This window comes from Megascapheus bottae, chromosome 29, assembly GCF_031878675.1.
Source record: "Megascapheus bottae isolate mThoBot1 chromosome 29, mThoBot2.hap1, whole genome shotgun sequence".
NCBI lineage: Eukaryota > Metazoa > Chordata > Mammalia > Rodentia > Geomyidae > Megascapheus > Megascapheus bottae.
Genome location: NC_143537.1, coordinates 12,893,878 through 12,910,108, shown reverse-complemented (window position 1 = coordinate 12,910,108; position 16,231 = coordinate 12,893,878). Strand labels below are relative to the sequence as shown.

Genomic DNA, 16,231 nt, shown 5'->3' with positions numbered 1-16,231 from the left:
CCTAATCTCTTTCCAAACTAGAAAGAATAGAGAAGTGAGAGTTAACTTTTCAGGAGGGACCAGTACCAAACTGATGATTTGCTAGGTGGATTAACCAGAGAGATTGATTGAAAGGCATCTTAAAAAGGGGTCTACACCCTCACCTGCTGCCTAGTCGTGTAGTTATTTAGTCCACGTATCTCTCTTCATCCCTTCCTAGTGCTCACTCAATGATTCACCTACGAGTGCCCCATGGCTCAGTGATAAATCTAGGCTGAGAACTCAGATTCCCCAGCCCTGTCTCTTGTCACTCCCAGCTCTCCTTTAGCATCTGCTCTGAAGGCATTTCATTCCTTACTCAACCCTCAATGAGGCCCCCATGATCTCCTTCCACTCTTTCTAGAAGCCTCTATCCTGTCCTCTTCAGAGATAAAAGCCACTGTAGCCACCTAGCAATGATCCATTGCTTGTCCCCTCCCCTCTCTTCCTCATTCCCTCGATGTCTACCCGAAAGAGAGCCAAGGGAGGCAATGCTAAAAGGAGTTAGAAAGCCACCTCTGGAAACAAAAAGAGGTGCAAGTCCTTCCATCTTCCCCAACACATAGAAGCTTTTCGCTCCAGCTAGAATCCTATTCAGGGTCTGGGGTCCTGGGGTCTGAGTACTCTCAATATCCTAGAAAGTATCAGTGGCCTCAAAGCAAACCTGCTGAGATTTCTATTTATTTTCACATCCAACCAAGGATTATCAGGACCCTAAATGCCACACTTCTTAATTCTCCTGCCACTTTCCTGAGGAGCGAGGAAGGACTAGACAGAAACAAAGATTTTTTTTTCTTCATAAAGTTTTTTTTTTCCTTGCCTGGCAATCGTGGTTCAGGCCTGTCATCCTAGCTAGAATCCTAGCTAATCAGGAAGTTGAGAACTGAGGATCACAGTTGCAATCCAGTCTGGGCAAAAAAAAAAAAAAAAAAAGAAAGAAAAGAAAAAAAGTGAAACTCTTATCTCCAAAAATGGAGCTGAGGTTCAAATGGTAGATCACCATCCTTAAAATATATATATATATATATATATTTATATTATATACTATTTATATTATTTTGTATTATATAATGTATTTATTACATTATATATTTAATAATAGATACTTATATTTTATATATTCATATATTTGTATGTTTATATCATATATATATATATATATCACAGATAGCACTCAGGCCCCAAGTTCAAGCCCCAAGACTGGCACAAACACACATAAAATTATTTTCTCCCGTGGACATGAGCCTCAGAGCACCTCTGCTCGCTAGCTACCTTGATTGTTGTTTTTCTGCGCACACAAGATCTCTGTGCACTAATTCATAATCCAATTTCCAGCTCACATGTAAGGGGTGAGGTTTTTTTGGGGGGGGAGGAGGAGGCAGAACTCCTTTTAGGCTGGAACCTGGACTGGGGCGAGCTTGTGAATTGTCCTCTACAAACCCACATGGTTGCCTTAGGAGTTCTCTGCTGAGATTTTTTTTTCCTTTGAGGCAGGCTGTTCTGGAGTGCATTGTATAGCAGCAGGTTCCTGAGCACATACTGCTGAGACAAGCCACCCCCACAGTCATTGGGCTTCACACAGCGTTTGCTTTGCCAATTATTAACACAATGAGCCAATTCTCATCCTCTGTAGCTCTTGGGAGGTGGGGGGGTTGGATATATTCAGGCTAGAGAATTGGCCTGGTTTGGAAATGGAACAGGAAAAGTTGACAATAAACATGAGTTCTTTTTTTTTTTCTTTTCATGCTCTAAAGAGCTTTATACCCTAAGGAGAATTTATGAGAGACATGATTTCCCAGGTCATTTGATCATTGGGGAGCCTTCTTAGATGCTTCAAAATATGCCACAGGACATTTGTTCCAACCCTGGAGCTCAATCTTCCCCGTATTATTTCAGCCTCTTGTCAAAATGCATCCAAATCTAAGGAATTTATAACTCCTGCTCCTCCTGGCTCATAATACCTGTGAATAGGTCTGTGCCTTTGAAAGAATGAGCACAGGTTATCTTCACATAGCTCTGTGAGTGAGTGAGTTCCATCTGTGCACTCATCTTTTATGTCTAAGAACCAACCAACAACTGGTGGAAGAAAAAAAATGTAAAACACTGCCACACAAAATACCAAGTTTTAGAAATGTACAAGAAGAAATCTCCACTGGGTACCAGTGGTTTTTGTACCTGTCATCCTAACTACTCAGGAGGCTAAAATCAGGGGATCGTGAGTATCTGTGGCTGAGAGTGGTCAAGTACTAGCCTTGAGCTGAAGAGCTCAGGAACAGAGCCCAGAGCCAGAGTTCAAGCCCCGGGACTGACAAAAGAGGAGAAGGAAGAGAAAGAGGAGGAGGAGGAGCAGAGGAGGTGGAGGAGGAGGAGGAGGAGGAGGAGGAGGAGGAGGAGGAGGAGGAAGAGGAGGAGGAGGAGGAGGAGGAGGAGGAGGAGGAGGAGGAGGAAGAAGAAGAAGAAGAAGAAGAAGAAGAAGAAGAAGAAGAAGAAGAAGAAGAAGAAGAAGAAGGAGGAGGAGGAGAAGAGGAAGAGGAAGAGGAAGAGGAAGAGGAAGAAATAATCTTAATTCCAGAAAGACGAATCAGTGACAGAGGAATTGGTGCTTCCTACATGACAGACAGATTACTGATTCAATGCATAGCAGAGCCCTAAGAAATCCAACTGTAAGCATTGTGGAAACATCTTTGGAATTCTCAGACTATAAAGAGGCTTAGGGTTTGGTTAGAGTTCCCTGGAAGGGAAGAAGGAATGAGAAACCATTGGAGACACTAAGGCTTCCACAAAGGAAGCCTGTAGCCTTGGCATCAGACTCAGTCATGTCTTCTTCCAAAAGACTTGAAGCTGTCATCTTGGCTCTTATACAGTCCCTTGAGATGTGAAAGGAGCAAGGAGAACTTTGAAGGGGAAAAGAATTCTCCCTTCCCCATAAAGGGAAGCAGCAAATCAAGACAACAGGTTCAGAAGAGATGAAAGGGTGGGTGTTTATCACCATAGCAACAAAGCCCAATGATGCTGAGAGATGATTTTTCTTTTTCTTTTCAGCTGTCGCTCTTATAATACCATGTACTCTTTTTCTCTGTATGTGTCTCTATGTCTCTGTGTCTCTATGTCTCTGTGTCTCTGTGTCTCTCTTTGTCTCTGTCTCTCTCTCAGTCTGTGTCTCTGTGTCTCTGTCTGTCTGTGTCTCTGTCTCTGTCTGTCTCTGTCTCTGTCTCTCTCTGTCTCTCTCTGTCTCTCTCTCTGTCTCTCTCTCTCTCTCTCTCTCTCTCTCTCTCTCTCTCTCTCTCTCTCTCTCTCTCTCTCTCTCTCTCTCTGTGTGGGTGTGTGTGTGACTCTCTCTCTCTGTGTACCTGGCAGGAGACAAGTTGTGTGTCTCTGTCTCTCTGTCCATGTCTCTTTCTCTCTGTTCCTGGCAGGAGACAGGCTGTGACTTTTTGCTCCCACCAACAAGCTGCCTAGCTCCGGGGGACACAGCAGCTGCTCTGGGACAGAGGAGAACAAGGTCTCTGGGATAACTGCTCAGAAATCTCAAACCCCGGCTCTTCCTCTTCCCCAGCCACAGCTAGGAAGGTTGGCGTTAGCCTATGAAAATGGAGAAGCACTAACTTTTATGCCCAAGTCCACAAGAGGAGTCTTCTCAACTATGCATAGTGGACCAGAGGAAGAATTAGAACTGTGATCCACAAGTAAAAGAGATTGTTTTATTTCTGCCCCAAGATGGCCCCTTTATATTCCAATAGAATGGAAATGAGTCAGTCATAGCCACAGAGTAAAAGACCGCAAGTATCTTTTAGAAAGATCTAAGTCTGATCTAAAAGCCCATAAATCACAGCCAGAGACTCATGTCTGTAATCCTAACTACTCTGAAGGCTAGATCGAAAGGGTCATGGTTTGAGACCATCCAGGACAAGAAGTTCACACGACTTCTATCTCAACCAGGAGTTGAGCAAATTGGTGCACATCTGTCACCTGAGCTACATGGGAAGCTGAGCTTAGGAAGATCATGGTTCCATGCCAACCAAGGTCAAGAAGTTGGGAGATTCCATCAAGATCAAAGAAGTATGAGGTACTTCAGCTATCAAAAAAAAAAAAGGTCGGCCCTGCCTGGCACTGACAGCTCTCACCTGTCTACCTGTCACCCTAACCACTCAGGAGGCTGAGATGTAAGGACATATCCAATCCGTGCAGCAAAATCCATGCGATTCTTATCTCCAATGAACCACCAGAAAACCAGAAACGGAGCTGTGGCTCACAGTTGGTAGAGTGCTAGCCTTGAGCAGAAAAGCTCAGGACAATGCCCAGGCCCAGAATTCAAGTCCCAGGGCCAAGAAGGAAGGAAGGAAGGAAGGAAGGAAGGAAGGAAGGAAGGAAGGAAGGAAGGAAGGAAGGAAGGAAGGAAGGAAGGAAAGAAAATATCAGCCTGTGAAGTCAACACAGCTCTAAGCTTCCTGCCTCCCCTCTTTCTCATCACTCCTTAGCATTACTGACAGCCACACCTTGTTTACTAAGAAGTGAGCTGATGAGACAGGAATATACCATTCCATCTCACCCCATCCTTACCCTGGTCCAAACAGAAGGGTACTTTTCTAGAAATTTCTGTGAAGGATTTATACTTCCTGGATAACCAGCGGAGACATATGTTAAAGGTTCTGGACAAATCCTGTGAAGTAGAGATTCACTTGTTCAGTAAATTCTTTTTTTTTTTAATTTTTTAAGTAGTTGTTATTCATGAAAGCAGTTGATCAATGCCACCCACCTTAATCATTGTGCACTCCTTTCAACATTCTCACTCATCCCTCATCGGCCCCCTCCCTTATTTTTCTTAATATTGCGGGCTAAGCAGGGAAACACTTAAACCAAGTGTTAACTTTTCTTTTTGAACTTTGGTCAATCATTTCAGACCAGAAGCCATTTTTACCCCCTGCACAACCTTTGCACAATCATCTCCACTCTTTCCAATGCCAGTCTAGGCTTGACCAATGGGAACCGGATACAGAAAAAAAAACCCACTGAAAGTGGGGTGTACTTCAGATCATTCTGCATTTCTTCTGACAAGGCTTCTGCCTCTAGGATAGGAAAGCACTCTGCTGCTTGCCAGCTGCATCCCCTAAACTCAACCCCTGCTGAATCCCATACAATACACCAAGGCAAAGGCTCCTGGAGTGATAAATAAGAACGTCCCTTCCTTCTTTCCATTAAAAAAGATGTCTTTAAGTAGTTGTACAAAGGAGTTGTCATTTAACAAGGCAGTTTATGAGTACCATGTATCTTGAGCCATGTCACACCTTTTAATATGCTCACCCATCCCTTCCCCATTTCTTTACTCATTCTTCTTCATGGTGTAGGAAATATATTGAATTCTTGATTGCATATTCTCTCTCTTGTCCTCTTCATTTGTTCAGTTTTTTCCCTTGACACTACCAGCGACCCCCCCCAGAAACTCCTTTCCACACACCCAGAGTCTAGTATGCAAGTATCAAGTTCCACAGACATCTCCTGTGTGGATGGCCTCTGTCTCCACCTGAAAACTAACACATGGAGAGTATAAAACCACGTGTCCCAGCCAGTTCCACCATCAGCTGACTGAGGCATGCATTATATTTTAATTTAATGAGACACTGCTCCAGCAATATAAACAAAACTGGGGAAGGTTACCATGGCAACGGGAGATGACTATTCTGCCAAGATTTAAAGATGGGTTTTGGTTTTTTTTACCTGCCATGGATTTGTTGAAGAAGTGGTCTCTCCTACCTTCTCCTACCCTATCCTTTCACCCCAACACTTTCCTGAGCCATTATCTTCAGCCATGGCCTCCAGTATGGATGAGTTAGTCTCATCCCTACTTTGTTGGGGGAGGGGAGTGTGAATGTGATTCTTTACCTGTCCACTTCAGAACTTTTTGGCCATGACAGAACTCAGGGGTGGAATCCTCTTCCTGGATCTTCCTGTTTGGCCCCAGGCAGTTAGGAATTAAACATACTCTATCAAAGGTACCAAAATAACATTATTTTCTCCACCAGCAACAGAGATTTCTAAATTCAGCTATTCAGATCTGTCTACCAATATTTTTTGTAGCAAGTACCTCTAACAAGTTAAAAAAAAAAAGACACAAGTAGGCATAATGATTAGGATTTAATTGAGCCCGTTTTCTATCTCAGTGACTTTCTACTATCTCAAACCCCCCGGTTTCTGCCCCTCTCACCTTCTGGCCACCTCATCCCCTTCAGTTGGAACTCAGAGCAGTAATTAAACATACATATCACTCGGTCTTTCTTATATGTACAATAACCGTCCTATTAAATTGAAATCAAAGGCACATCTAAGAGAAAGTTCATTTTTTTAAAGTACCAATTCTGAGAATCCAAAAAAAAAAAAAAAAAGCTCAGAGACATGAACCCTGAGGAAGGTCAATTTGTTGCTGAGCAACAGAGAGATGGAGGCAGACAAAGAGGATGGGGAAAAAGAAGGGTGTTGTCTTCTAAAAAAGAACAGAATCCTCTAAAAGAAAGCGCCCCCCCACCCCGCCCAACCAAATCCCTTGGATTTAGTGTGTTACCTCTCACTCTAGAATACTAGGCATTTAAGGAAGGGGGACATATCAATTCAACACAACAGGGATGGTTGGACAGTTTATGTGTAATATAAGGGGGAATATTTGAACACTGAGCCAATGAATGCTATGTATGTTAAGGAGGGTGTGGGGTTGAGTGACTGTGTGTATATATGTTATTGTTTGGATGGCCTTTGGCTACTTGACTCACTTTTCCTCTTCCCTCCCCACTTCCCTCCTGCTTTTAGGACAAGACAAGTGCTCTGAGCCTCAGCAATGTGGCCGGCGTGTTCTACATCCTGATTGGAGGACTGGGACTAGCCATGCTGGTTGCCTTAATTGAGTTCTGCTACAAATCTCGTAGTGAATCCAAGCGAATGAAGGTGTCATCCTCTTCCTAGACCTTTCCCCCTCCCCAACCTCACCCTTCCCTGCAAGCTAGGATCCAAGTTGAGTTTTAGGAGAATTTCTTGACTAGAGAGAATTTAAGAGGGATGGGTAGGCGTGAGACCAGCCCAAGACAAGGAACAAACAGGATGCTATGGGAAAGTGACTGGAACATAGGACAAGGATGATCATAGAAAGAAGATGGAATCCATCAGGCCCCCAAATAACAACTATATCAGGCAGAGATGGGGCATAAGATGAATGGTTTGAGTAGACCATCCAGCCCAGATAAGTGAGAGTGATTTCCAGATTCTGCAGTTAGTCTTCATAGAAGTGTGACTCCTCAGATGTGGGAAAGTCTATTTGTGTGTGTGTGTGTGTGTGTGTGTGTGTGTGTGCGTGCGCGCGCGCGCACGCACGCGCGTGTGGTGGGGGGATGTCTGTGTTTAAAAGGGGGAAGATCTAACTATACTATACTCTATGTCAATCTTCCTGTACTTGGTGAAATAGCTCTTTTCTTTGCTTCTACTTTGTGATATAGACAGCAGCAACAAGATGCGGAACAAAAGGAAGATAGCTAGATAAATTAGACAGCCACATCTGAGAGGTAAACATACCAGGACAAAGGAAGGATGAGGGAGAATATAAAAGCTGTTGGGAAAACATTCCAAGTGAAAAAGAAAATACTTGTATGGTGTCCCACCCACAGTATACAACAAAACTAATAGCAAAAAGCAATAGAAAAGTTGGTGTTTCTGAGGGTTTAGCTCATGCCTGTAATCCCAGCTATGTGGATAGGAAAATGCCAGTCTGAGGCCAATTGGGTGTGAGAGGGGAATGATATTTATCTGAAAAATAGCTACAAAGTAAAAGAGAGGGAGAGATCTCCACTGGTAGCATAGAGAAAGGCCCTAAGTTTAAATACCAGTACTCTCACCAGAAAGAGGAGGAGGAGGAGGAGGAGGAGGAGGAGGAGGAGGAGGAGGAGGAGGAGGAGGAGGAGGAGGAAGAAGAAGAAGAAGAAGAAGAAGAAGAAGAAGAAGAAAGAAAGCTATCCTAAGTAGTTTTCAGTTTCAGTTCCAAGTATTTTCAATGCATACTCATTAACACAGCAACCTTGCAAGGGTACAGTGAAAAAACAGAAGTTGGAGAAGCTTTTCCATTCAGCATGACTTCTGCAAAGCCCAAGCTCTAAATTTTTCTCCTGCTGTAAGCTAACCACATGACAACGGGTGTGTTTTGTTTTGCTTTGTTTTGCTCAAAGCTGGTGTTCTTACCCTTTGAGCCATAGATCCACTTCTCCACTTCTGGCTTTTTATTAGCTAATTGGAGATTTTTATTTTAAGTCTCTTGGACTTTTCTGCCAGAGCTGACTTTGAACCAGGATTCTCAGATCTCAGCCTCCAGAGAGTACACTAGGACTATAGGTGTGAGCCACCAGCCCCTAGCTGGAGTATAAATTACATTAAATTAATTAGATTAAAATAGCCTAAGGCACATTCTGAATAAAAATAATGTCTAATACCCCCACTCTTTTCCTCTGCCAGAAAAAAAAATGTACTCAGTACTTTGTCCAGAATCAGTTTATTAAGGACCAGCGGGGTCTTTAATTATTCACCATCTTGTTCCCAAGTAGAAATGAGTTCTCCCTAGGAGAGCCACTGACCTTTCAAAATTACATGGGACAGACTCAGACAGTGACATTGGAGGGTGTGCTTATTTCCCTGTAATTAACGAAGCAGCTGAGTGACTTGCTAACACAAAGAGAAGCATCTTCTAAGTGGTCATTGGCAGTTCTTTGCAGGCATGCCTGGATGAGATCACAACAGAGGGAGGAGCTTTTATTAGGCTATTCTATTACATGCAGAGACTAAGTAAGCTTTTATTACCTGACCAAGAGACCAAATAGTTAGGTCAGAATCCCTGTTAGTGAAATTGAGTCACCTGGGAAGGCTTTGAAGTTGTGCCTTACACTCAGTCTTTTCTCCTAGTATCAAACACAACAAGAACAATCACAATAACCAGAATGAGCTTTATGAATGACTGTTGTAAGCTGGGTACCAAGAGCTCACACGTGTCTTCCTCAACACTACCCAAGAGGCTGAGACCTGAGGATCACGATTCAAAGCCAGCCTGAACAGCAAAGCCTGTGAGACTCTTATTTCCAATTAGCCACCCCAAAAGCACCAGTAGTAGAGCTGTAGCTCAAGTGGTAGAGCACAACGAGCAACTACTTTCTCATTAGGTTAGATTATTGTTGGCTCACACCCATCAGTCAGTTTAAAGTGAATGGAATGGATCAACTTGAAAACTTTTCAAATATCAAATGCCTAGATCATATCTGGGCAGAGAAATTTAAGAACCAGTGAGTTACTTTTTATTTGTCAGTTGTGAGACTTGAAGTTGGGGCCTGGGTGCTGTCCTGAGCTCTTTTTCCACTTTTACCACTCTAAACCACAGCATTACTTCTGGTTTTCTGGTGGTTTATTGGAGATAAGCGTCTCATAGACTTTCCTCGGGGGGGGGGGGGGAGTTGGATTTGAACCGTGATCCTCATATCTCAGCCTCCTGAGTAGCTAGGATTACAGGTGTGAGCCACTAGTCTGATTTTTTCAAGTCAAAATCTGGCTCTGAGCAGAGGGGAATTAGAGTTGGTCCTGTGACCAACATGTAGAAAGTCCTTATTAACATCCAGGAAAACCAGCTGTGTTGATATAACTGCTAGTTTTCTCTCTCTCTTTTTTAAAAAATTAGGATTATTTTTGTGTGCTAGTATGAGAAGCTTGAACTCAGGAGCTGGGTGCTGTCCCTTAGCTTTTTTATTTGTTTATTTATTTTTTATGCTCAAGGCTAACACTTTACCACTCAAACTACAGCTCCACTTCAGCTTTTTGGTGAACCGTTGGTGGTAAAAGCCTGGGCTTTTCTGTTTCCATGCCCAACTAAGTATCTCAAACCATGAAATCTTGTCTTATAAGATAAATTCATAATGTTCCTCCAATTTGAAGGCAGCATTGGAATAAAGTCCCAAGTGTGAAATTTAAATTTGGGGAGGGGAGAAGAGGAGATTTGGAGTTAAATGTCCTTATTAATGGAAGAAATGTGGCCAAGAAAAATCAATGCAGGCTAGACATTCTAAGCTAAACCCATGAAAGGTTCCCATATAGATCAGCATGATTGTTTTTTCCAACTTTTATTTGGTGAGGGAGAGTAAACAAGCACTACCTATTTATGTCTTCAGTGCCTGTCTTCCTGGTGTAGGCTTATGTTGTATTTATTTGGCCTTTTGACTTCCAAGACTAAGGGCCAAATGACATTTCCTCTTTTGGTAGAAGATTGCCAAAGGAGAATGTAAATAAACCAAGAATAAGCGCTTTCAGGAAGAGATAGGCTCCATGTGGGCAAAGGGACAAATAGGGGTAAATTTATCTGTCTCAAGGATTTTAATGAAAGGACATTTATTTTTTTTCTATTATTATCTTTCAGTAGTTGTATACAAAGGAGTTACCACCTAACAAAGCAGTATATGAATACCATATATCTTATTGAACGTCATCCCTTTCAACATTCTCACCCATCCCTCCTTCCCACCCCTTCCCTCACTGTTCTGAGTATATATATATATATATCACTTATATTTATGTATAAGATATATGTTTATTTGTTGTTATTGTAAAGGTGATATACAGAGGGGTTCCAGTTATATAAGTCAGGGAAAGAGTACATTTCTTTTTGGACAATATCACTCTTTCCCTTGCTTTCTCCCAGCTTTGCTCTCCCATCCCCACCCACAAGTTAAACATATGTACATATATATACATACATATATGTATATACATACATATATGTATATACATACATACATTTTTTTTCTTCAGAGTGAGTGGAATAGATTACCTGGAGACTTTTTCATTTTTACCAGAGTCTGGTCTCTCACTCTTCTTAATTTGGTCAAAAATACATCGGATTATTGTTGAACAAACTTTTGAGGATACTGCCAGAGTTTCCTATAATAAAATTATAGGGGACAGGGCAAAAAATTAACTTGTCTGGAGCAGCAGGAACAGGATAACGTAAAAAAGCTCAGGAACAGTTCCCAGGTCCTGAATTCAAGCCCCAAGATCAGCCAAAAATAAATCAATAAATAATTGAACAAATAATTAAAACTTACGTATCTATAACAGAACCATTATAAGAGACTGTAACATATGACTATTAAAAGCCTTTGCAGTAGGTTGGTGTAGTTTCAGAAAGCTTCAAGAAGGAGGTTAGAATAGAATAAGTCTTGGAAATGTGGATATAATTTATCTTAGAAAAATCTTTCACCCATGGTCATCTCTTTTCCTTTATATGATTCCTACCTCCAAAAACCCAAGTCCTACCTCAAAACTTCTGTTTCCATGTTTCTCTCTTTCTTTTCTTTTTTCCCATTTCAATTCTGGGACTTGAACTCAGGCCCTCTCACATTTTCTTAACTTTTTTTTTCCACTTAAGGCTGGTGCTCTACCAACTTGAGCCACACTTCCACTTTTGGTTTTTCCTGGATAATCAGAAGCAGTTTCTGTGATTTGTCTGCCTGGACTGGATTTGGAACCCATTTTCAGATCTCAGTTTCCTGAGTTCCCGCTAAGATTATAGACATTTATCACCCATGATGGTTTCTTCATGAGAAGTCAGAAGTGGTCAAGAAAATAGAGCAGGAATTGCATGTCATAAAATTCCTTTCTCCAAAAGAATGCTGAACAGAATCTGTCTTTGTGTCTAATAATACATGATTCTGGACCCTGCTTGACGGCTTAACTATTCCACCAAACTTACCAGATTCTGGGAGTGATTGTTTCTCAGAGTCCTTTTCACATCTACAGCTCCAGTCCCCTAGAAATCACAAGGCTAGCAGCACTCGCTTGATTATCTCTGGGTAGAAGGACAGTTTGTACGTGGTGGTAGGAAGCTTACGACAATAACAGACAGACAGTATTCTGGGAAAGACATCCTCATTTTCTGGAACGCCTTTTCCAATTACATTTCCCATATTGTCTTATGCAGATAAGTCCTGTATTCCCTGAATGCATGCTGCTAGAGGGAGTAGAGATTATTTTTCTAAAGAAAATTAAGCAAGTTTTTCTTTGAATCTAGCAATCATATAGCCTCTGGTTTTCATTCTTAATGTTTCAAAGCATTTTAATACAATAATGCAATTCTTGCTAAGAAATGAGGGAGAGGGTAAGAAGAGAGGGAGGAAAGCAGGAGGAAGGGAAGGAGGGAGAGGGATAGATGGAAGGAAGGAAGGAAGGAAAGAAGGAAGGAAGGAAGGAGAGAGAAGGGAGGGGATCTATGCATACCTAGATAGTTACGTTTTATAAGCAGATTTAAAAGGCTTAAAAATAAGAATTTTGATAAGCACCAAGTCCCAGGACTAGTTAATGGGTTGATGTCAAAACCAGAATTAGAATACCCATTTCCTCTTAGACATTTTTTTCCCACTTGGCTATTTATCTCTATTTATCATCACCAATCATTCCAAGGGAATCCACCATCTTTAGGATGTGAGTGGTAGTGGATCCCCATATACTGGAGAAGAATGGGGTGGGGATGGAGGGGTACCACATGCATGGAAAGGAGAATTAGGGGTTCTAGTTGAAGAAGTCCAATCTTGACCTCTTTCTCTTTGACAATCACTGCCAAGGACTTGGGGAAGAACTCCCCGGTCCTTCTGAAAAAGGGTTTCTGTTTGATCCCACAGCAATCCATCAATGAAGCCATACGGACATCAACTCTCCCCCGGAACAGTGGGGCTGGCACCAGTGGCAGTGGAAGTGGAGAGAATGGCCGGGTAGTGAGCCACGATTTCCCCAAGTCTATGCCCTGCATGAGTCACACTTCAGGGATGCCTCTGGGAGCCACGGGCTTGTAAATGGAGCAGAACAGAAAACAACAACAAATCCTTTGGGAGCAGGTTCAGGCTCCCTTTCCATCCCAAACCCTTCAGTGCCAAAAAAAAAATTAAAATTAAAAAACAGACAAAAAAAAAATCCCAACAAGATGAAAAAGCTACCCACCCACAACCACCGCAACCATGAGAAAGAAGAGTCAACAGATTCGTTTTCCTAAAGAATTTTAAAAACATTTTTACCATTTCTTTTACCTTTTTATTTTTGGTGTTCTTTCACCCTTTTTATGTTGGCTAAGAAAGGATGATAATGCTGGACTGAAGAGAGAGAGAGAGAGAGAGAGAGAGAGAGAGAGAGAGAGAGAGAGAGAGAGAGAGAGAGCGCTTCCCCTGTCAATTGAAGCTTGTGTCTCAGGAAATGGCGTTGTTGAAACACTAATGAACGCACTGGACTGTTTTCTTTTTTTTTTTAATTTGGTTGTGAATGCATCATCGTGTGTGTGATCATTTTCTTATGAACATATCCACAGTTTGTGGGTTCTGTGAGGGTCCCTCCCTGACTCCCCCCTTTTTTTTCCTTCCTGTCTCATTTCCCACACAACCTACCAAACCCTTCTTCAGTTTTCAGATTGGAGAATCAAGATTCATTCCACCTGACAAAACAAGAAAAGAGAAGGGAGGGTAAGAAAAAAAAATTTTTTAATTAAAAATAAAACAGCAACTTTCGAACTAATTTCCCAGGAAAGGGAGAGAGACAGGGTCCATGTGACCTTGGAAGGAGAAAGAGAGGTGTTAGTAGAGAAGGGGGCTGCCTCCCCTCCCCCAGACGGAACATTCTTGAAGCATTGATTTAGTCAAGAACACATGGGAAAATCTGTTGGAAAGGAGGAGGGAAGAAGAAGAAGAAGAGGAGGAAGAGGAGGCGGCAGCACCTATTAAAATGCGAAAATTTCCAATGGGCCAAAAATGTCACGGCACATTTCTTCAGAATTGGCCGTAGCCTTGAGAAACACATTCTTCTGCCATAGCTCGATCTGCAGACTTCAAACATGGTGTACTAGCCAAAAAGCCAATTGTCAGCTTCCTGAACCAATAGGAGCCTGGGAATTGCTGACAGCTGGAGAGATGCTATTTGCTTTGACATCCAAGCAGGAACCCCATTGTAGAGTTGGCCTTTGTGGAATCTCTTACACGGGAGTGCCATGGTCTGCAAGCTAAGTACAGAAGAACTAGGGAAAGAAGAAGCTGGGAAGTAGAACCATCAAAGTCACCTCGTAAGGAAGTGGAGACCAACTAGAAACAGAGAACTGGGTGTTTTATATTCCTATAGAATGTCACTTAGCATGTGATGATGCTCTCTCAAGAAAATATATCCAAGGACTGAGTTATGAGAAGAAAGAGAAATGTATTCTCCTAATGATACTGGGGACACAAAGATGCCCGATCAAAACTATTCCCCCAAGGAGCCTGACCTCCTCTGGTGAAGCCAGGATAAGGATATTATATTCCGATGAGCAGAATCCATATACCCATGCTTAGAGGTCCAAACTGGTGTAAAAACAAGGGTTGGAAAAAATAACAAGGCTCGGGGGCCAAACTTTGGTTAGAAGTAGGAGATCCTGACACATCAGTTTATTGGAGAGCCCTATTTCCATTCCCTGTATAATTGGCTTCCTGCTTTCTGACAGCTACTCTTCCCAAGGTACATGGTTCAACAGCTCTGATTGACCACTCTATTATGGCGTGTTCCCTCCCCCTTTATGTCTCTCCAACCTTCTAATAGCAACCAACAAATCTAAGATTTGGGAGCCCACTAAGGGGTTAGATGAAACTACCATGGGCTTTATCTGTGGCTTCTGTTGGTGAACACTCCACCATTTTTATGTCTCCTGTCATTCTCTTTCAACGGTCACAAGACAGCCATTCCCACGCCAAGCCTTTTGTTATCTCCACTCAAAGGGTTGAAGTATTTTTCTCATGTGTTCACACAGGGCTGGTACAGAAAACAGCATTTTTCCATAGTACTGGCCCCACTTTTCAATACTGCTGAAGAATGTCCAACCCCCAACATCTCACTGAATGCCAGACTTTTCTTAGCTCTTAGCCCTTCCACTGTTGAAGTGGACGTGAGCCTGCCTCTACGAAAGCCTGCATTGCAGAAGAGTTGAACGCAACCCCTTTATCACCAACCTGCTTCTAAGACTATTTTTTGCCTTGGGCCTGGGAAAATGTTCTCAAACCACTGGGCGTCTCAGTATATATGATCTGCCGCTGAGAGACCGTCTATGCCTGAAATGAGGGTTTATGCAACATGCGGTGGGGAAGGGAGGAGGGTATCTAAGACTCGAGCAGAAGATATTATTTTCATCAATGGATGTAGGAAGAGGAGACAAAAGCAAGAAGAAAAACAAAAGTTAACTTGTATTATGTATTTTTACTACATTTTTTCTTAAAAATAGAGCAATGGGGATACTCTGAAAAAGACTGACATTTTTCTCAACAAGAATCCATACTTAACAGTTCTGGCTTTCATTAAATTTTGCTGTTTGGTACCTGGGCTATTATTATTATTATTAATTATTCTTTAACATTTATATTGGTTTTTAACTCTCCTAGCAGATGTGTGAAAGGATTCTTGTTTGATCAAACACTCATTTATTATTTTTTTTCTTGGGGGGAGGGGGAGTTCCTGTTTTCCTTTCAGAGAGCCAGGTTTTTTTCTTTATTTCTTTTTTCCTTTTTGGTATTTGCATAAAATGAAAATATCACCGAGAATTAAATCACTGTGGATCCATTATCTACTTTTCATCTTTGTCCATTCCATTTTTTGTTCCATTTTGGAAGCCAGGGTTCTAGAGTAATAAGTTTTTAATGACAATCACAGTACCGCCTCATAAACATCCCAGAAGTCATTGTAGCAGGACCTGAATGTTGAATTAAGGCTAATTCATACAAGTAGGCATAAAAAAAAAAGGTAGAATGATACCTACACTCAGAATCCATGGCATCAATCTCATAGAAAACTGGGTATGACATTATTTCCATGAATTTGGATGGCTCACAGGGAATGCCTCTCATACACCCTCAAACTGTGGCCAAAGTGTATCTGTGGTACACAGAGTCACAGCAAAACCCAACTCCAGACTAAGTTGATGAGGAGACAATCTCCCCACTTGATCCAACAATCTTCATTCTTACCCAACACCTTTTCTCCCCCACAGTCATCTGAGCCTTTTGGACTTGTTACAATGACCTACAGCTAGAATGCTGGCCACTTGGGAGGCAGAGATTAGGAGGTTCACAGTTGGAGGCAAATCTAGGCCAAAAAAAAAAAAGTGAGACACTCTCATGTCAATCAATAAAACCACCAGTGCTCCTTTTCTTGA

General features: G+C 42.0%; 1 protein-coding gene across 1 annotated transcript in view; it reads left to right on the top strand.

Annotated features, from left to right (window-relative positions):
• Gria1 (glutamate ionotropic receptor AMPA type subunit 1) overlaps nucleotides 1-15,642 on the top strand; it is a 133,133-nt gene extending 117,491 nt beyond the window's left edge. Inside the window, exons 13-14 of the mRNA XM_090321173.1 lie at nucleotides 6,817-6,951; nucleotides 12,678-15,642. Coding sequence (XP_090177299.1) covers nucleotides 6,817-6,951; nucleotides 12,678-12,869 — 327 coding nt within the window. The 3' untranslated portion in view covers nucleotides 12,870-15,642. The remainder of the gene's footprint in view (nucleotides 1-6,816; nucleotides 6,952-12,677) is intronic.
• Nucleotides 15,643-16,231: the final 589 nt, after the last annotated feature.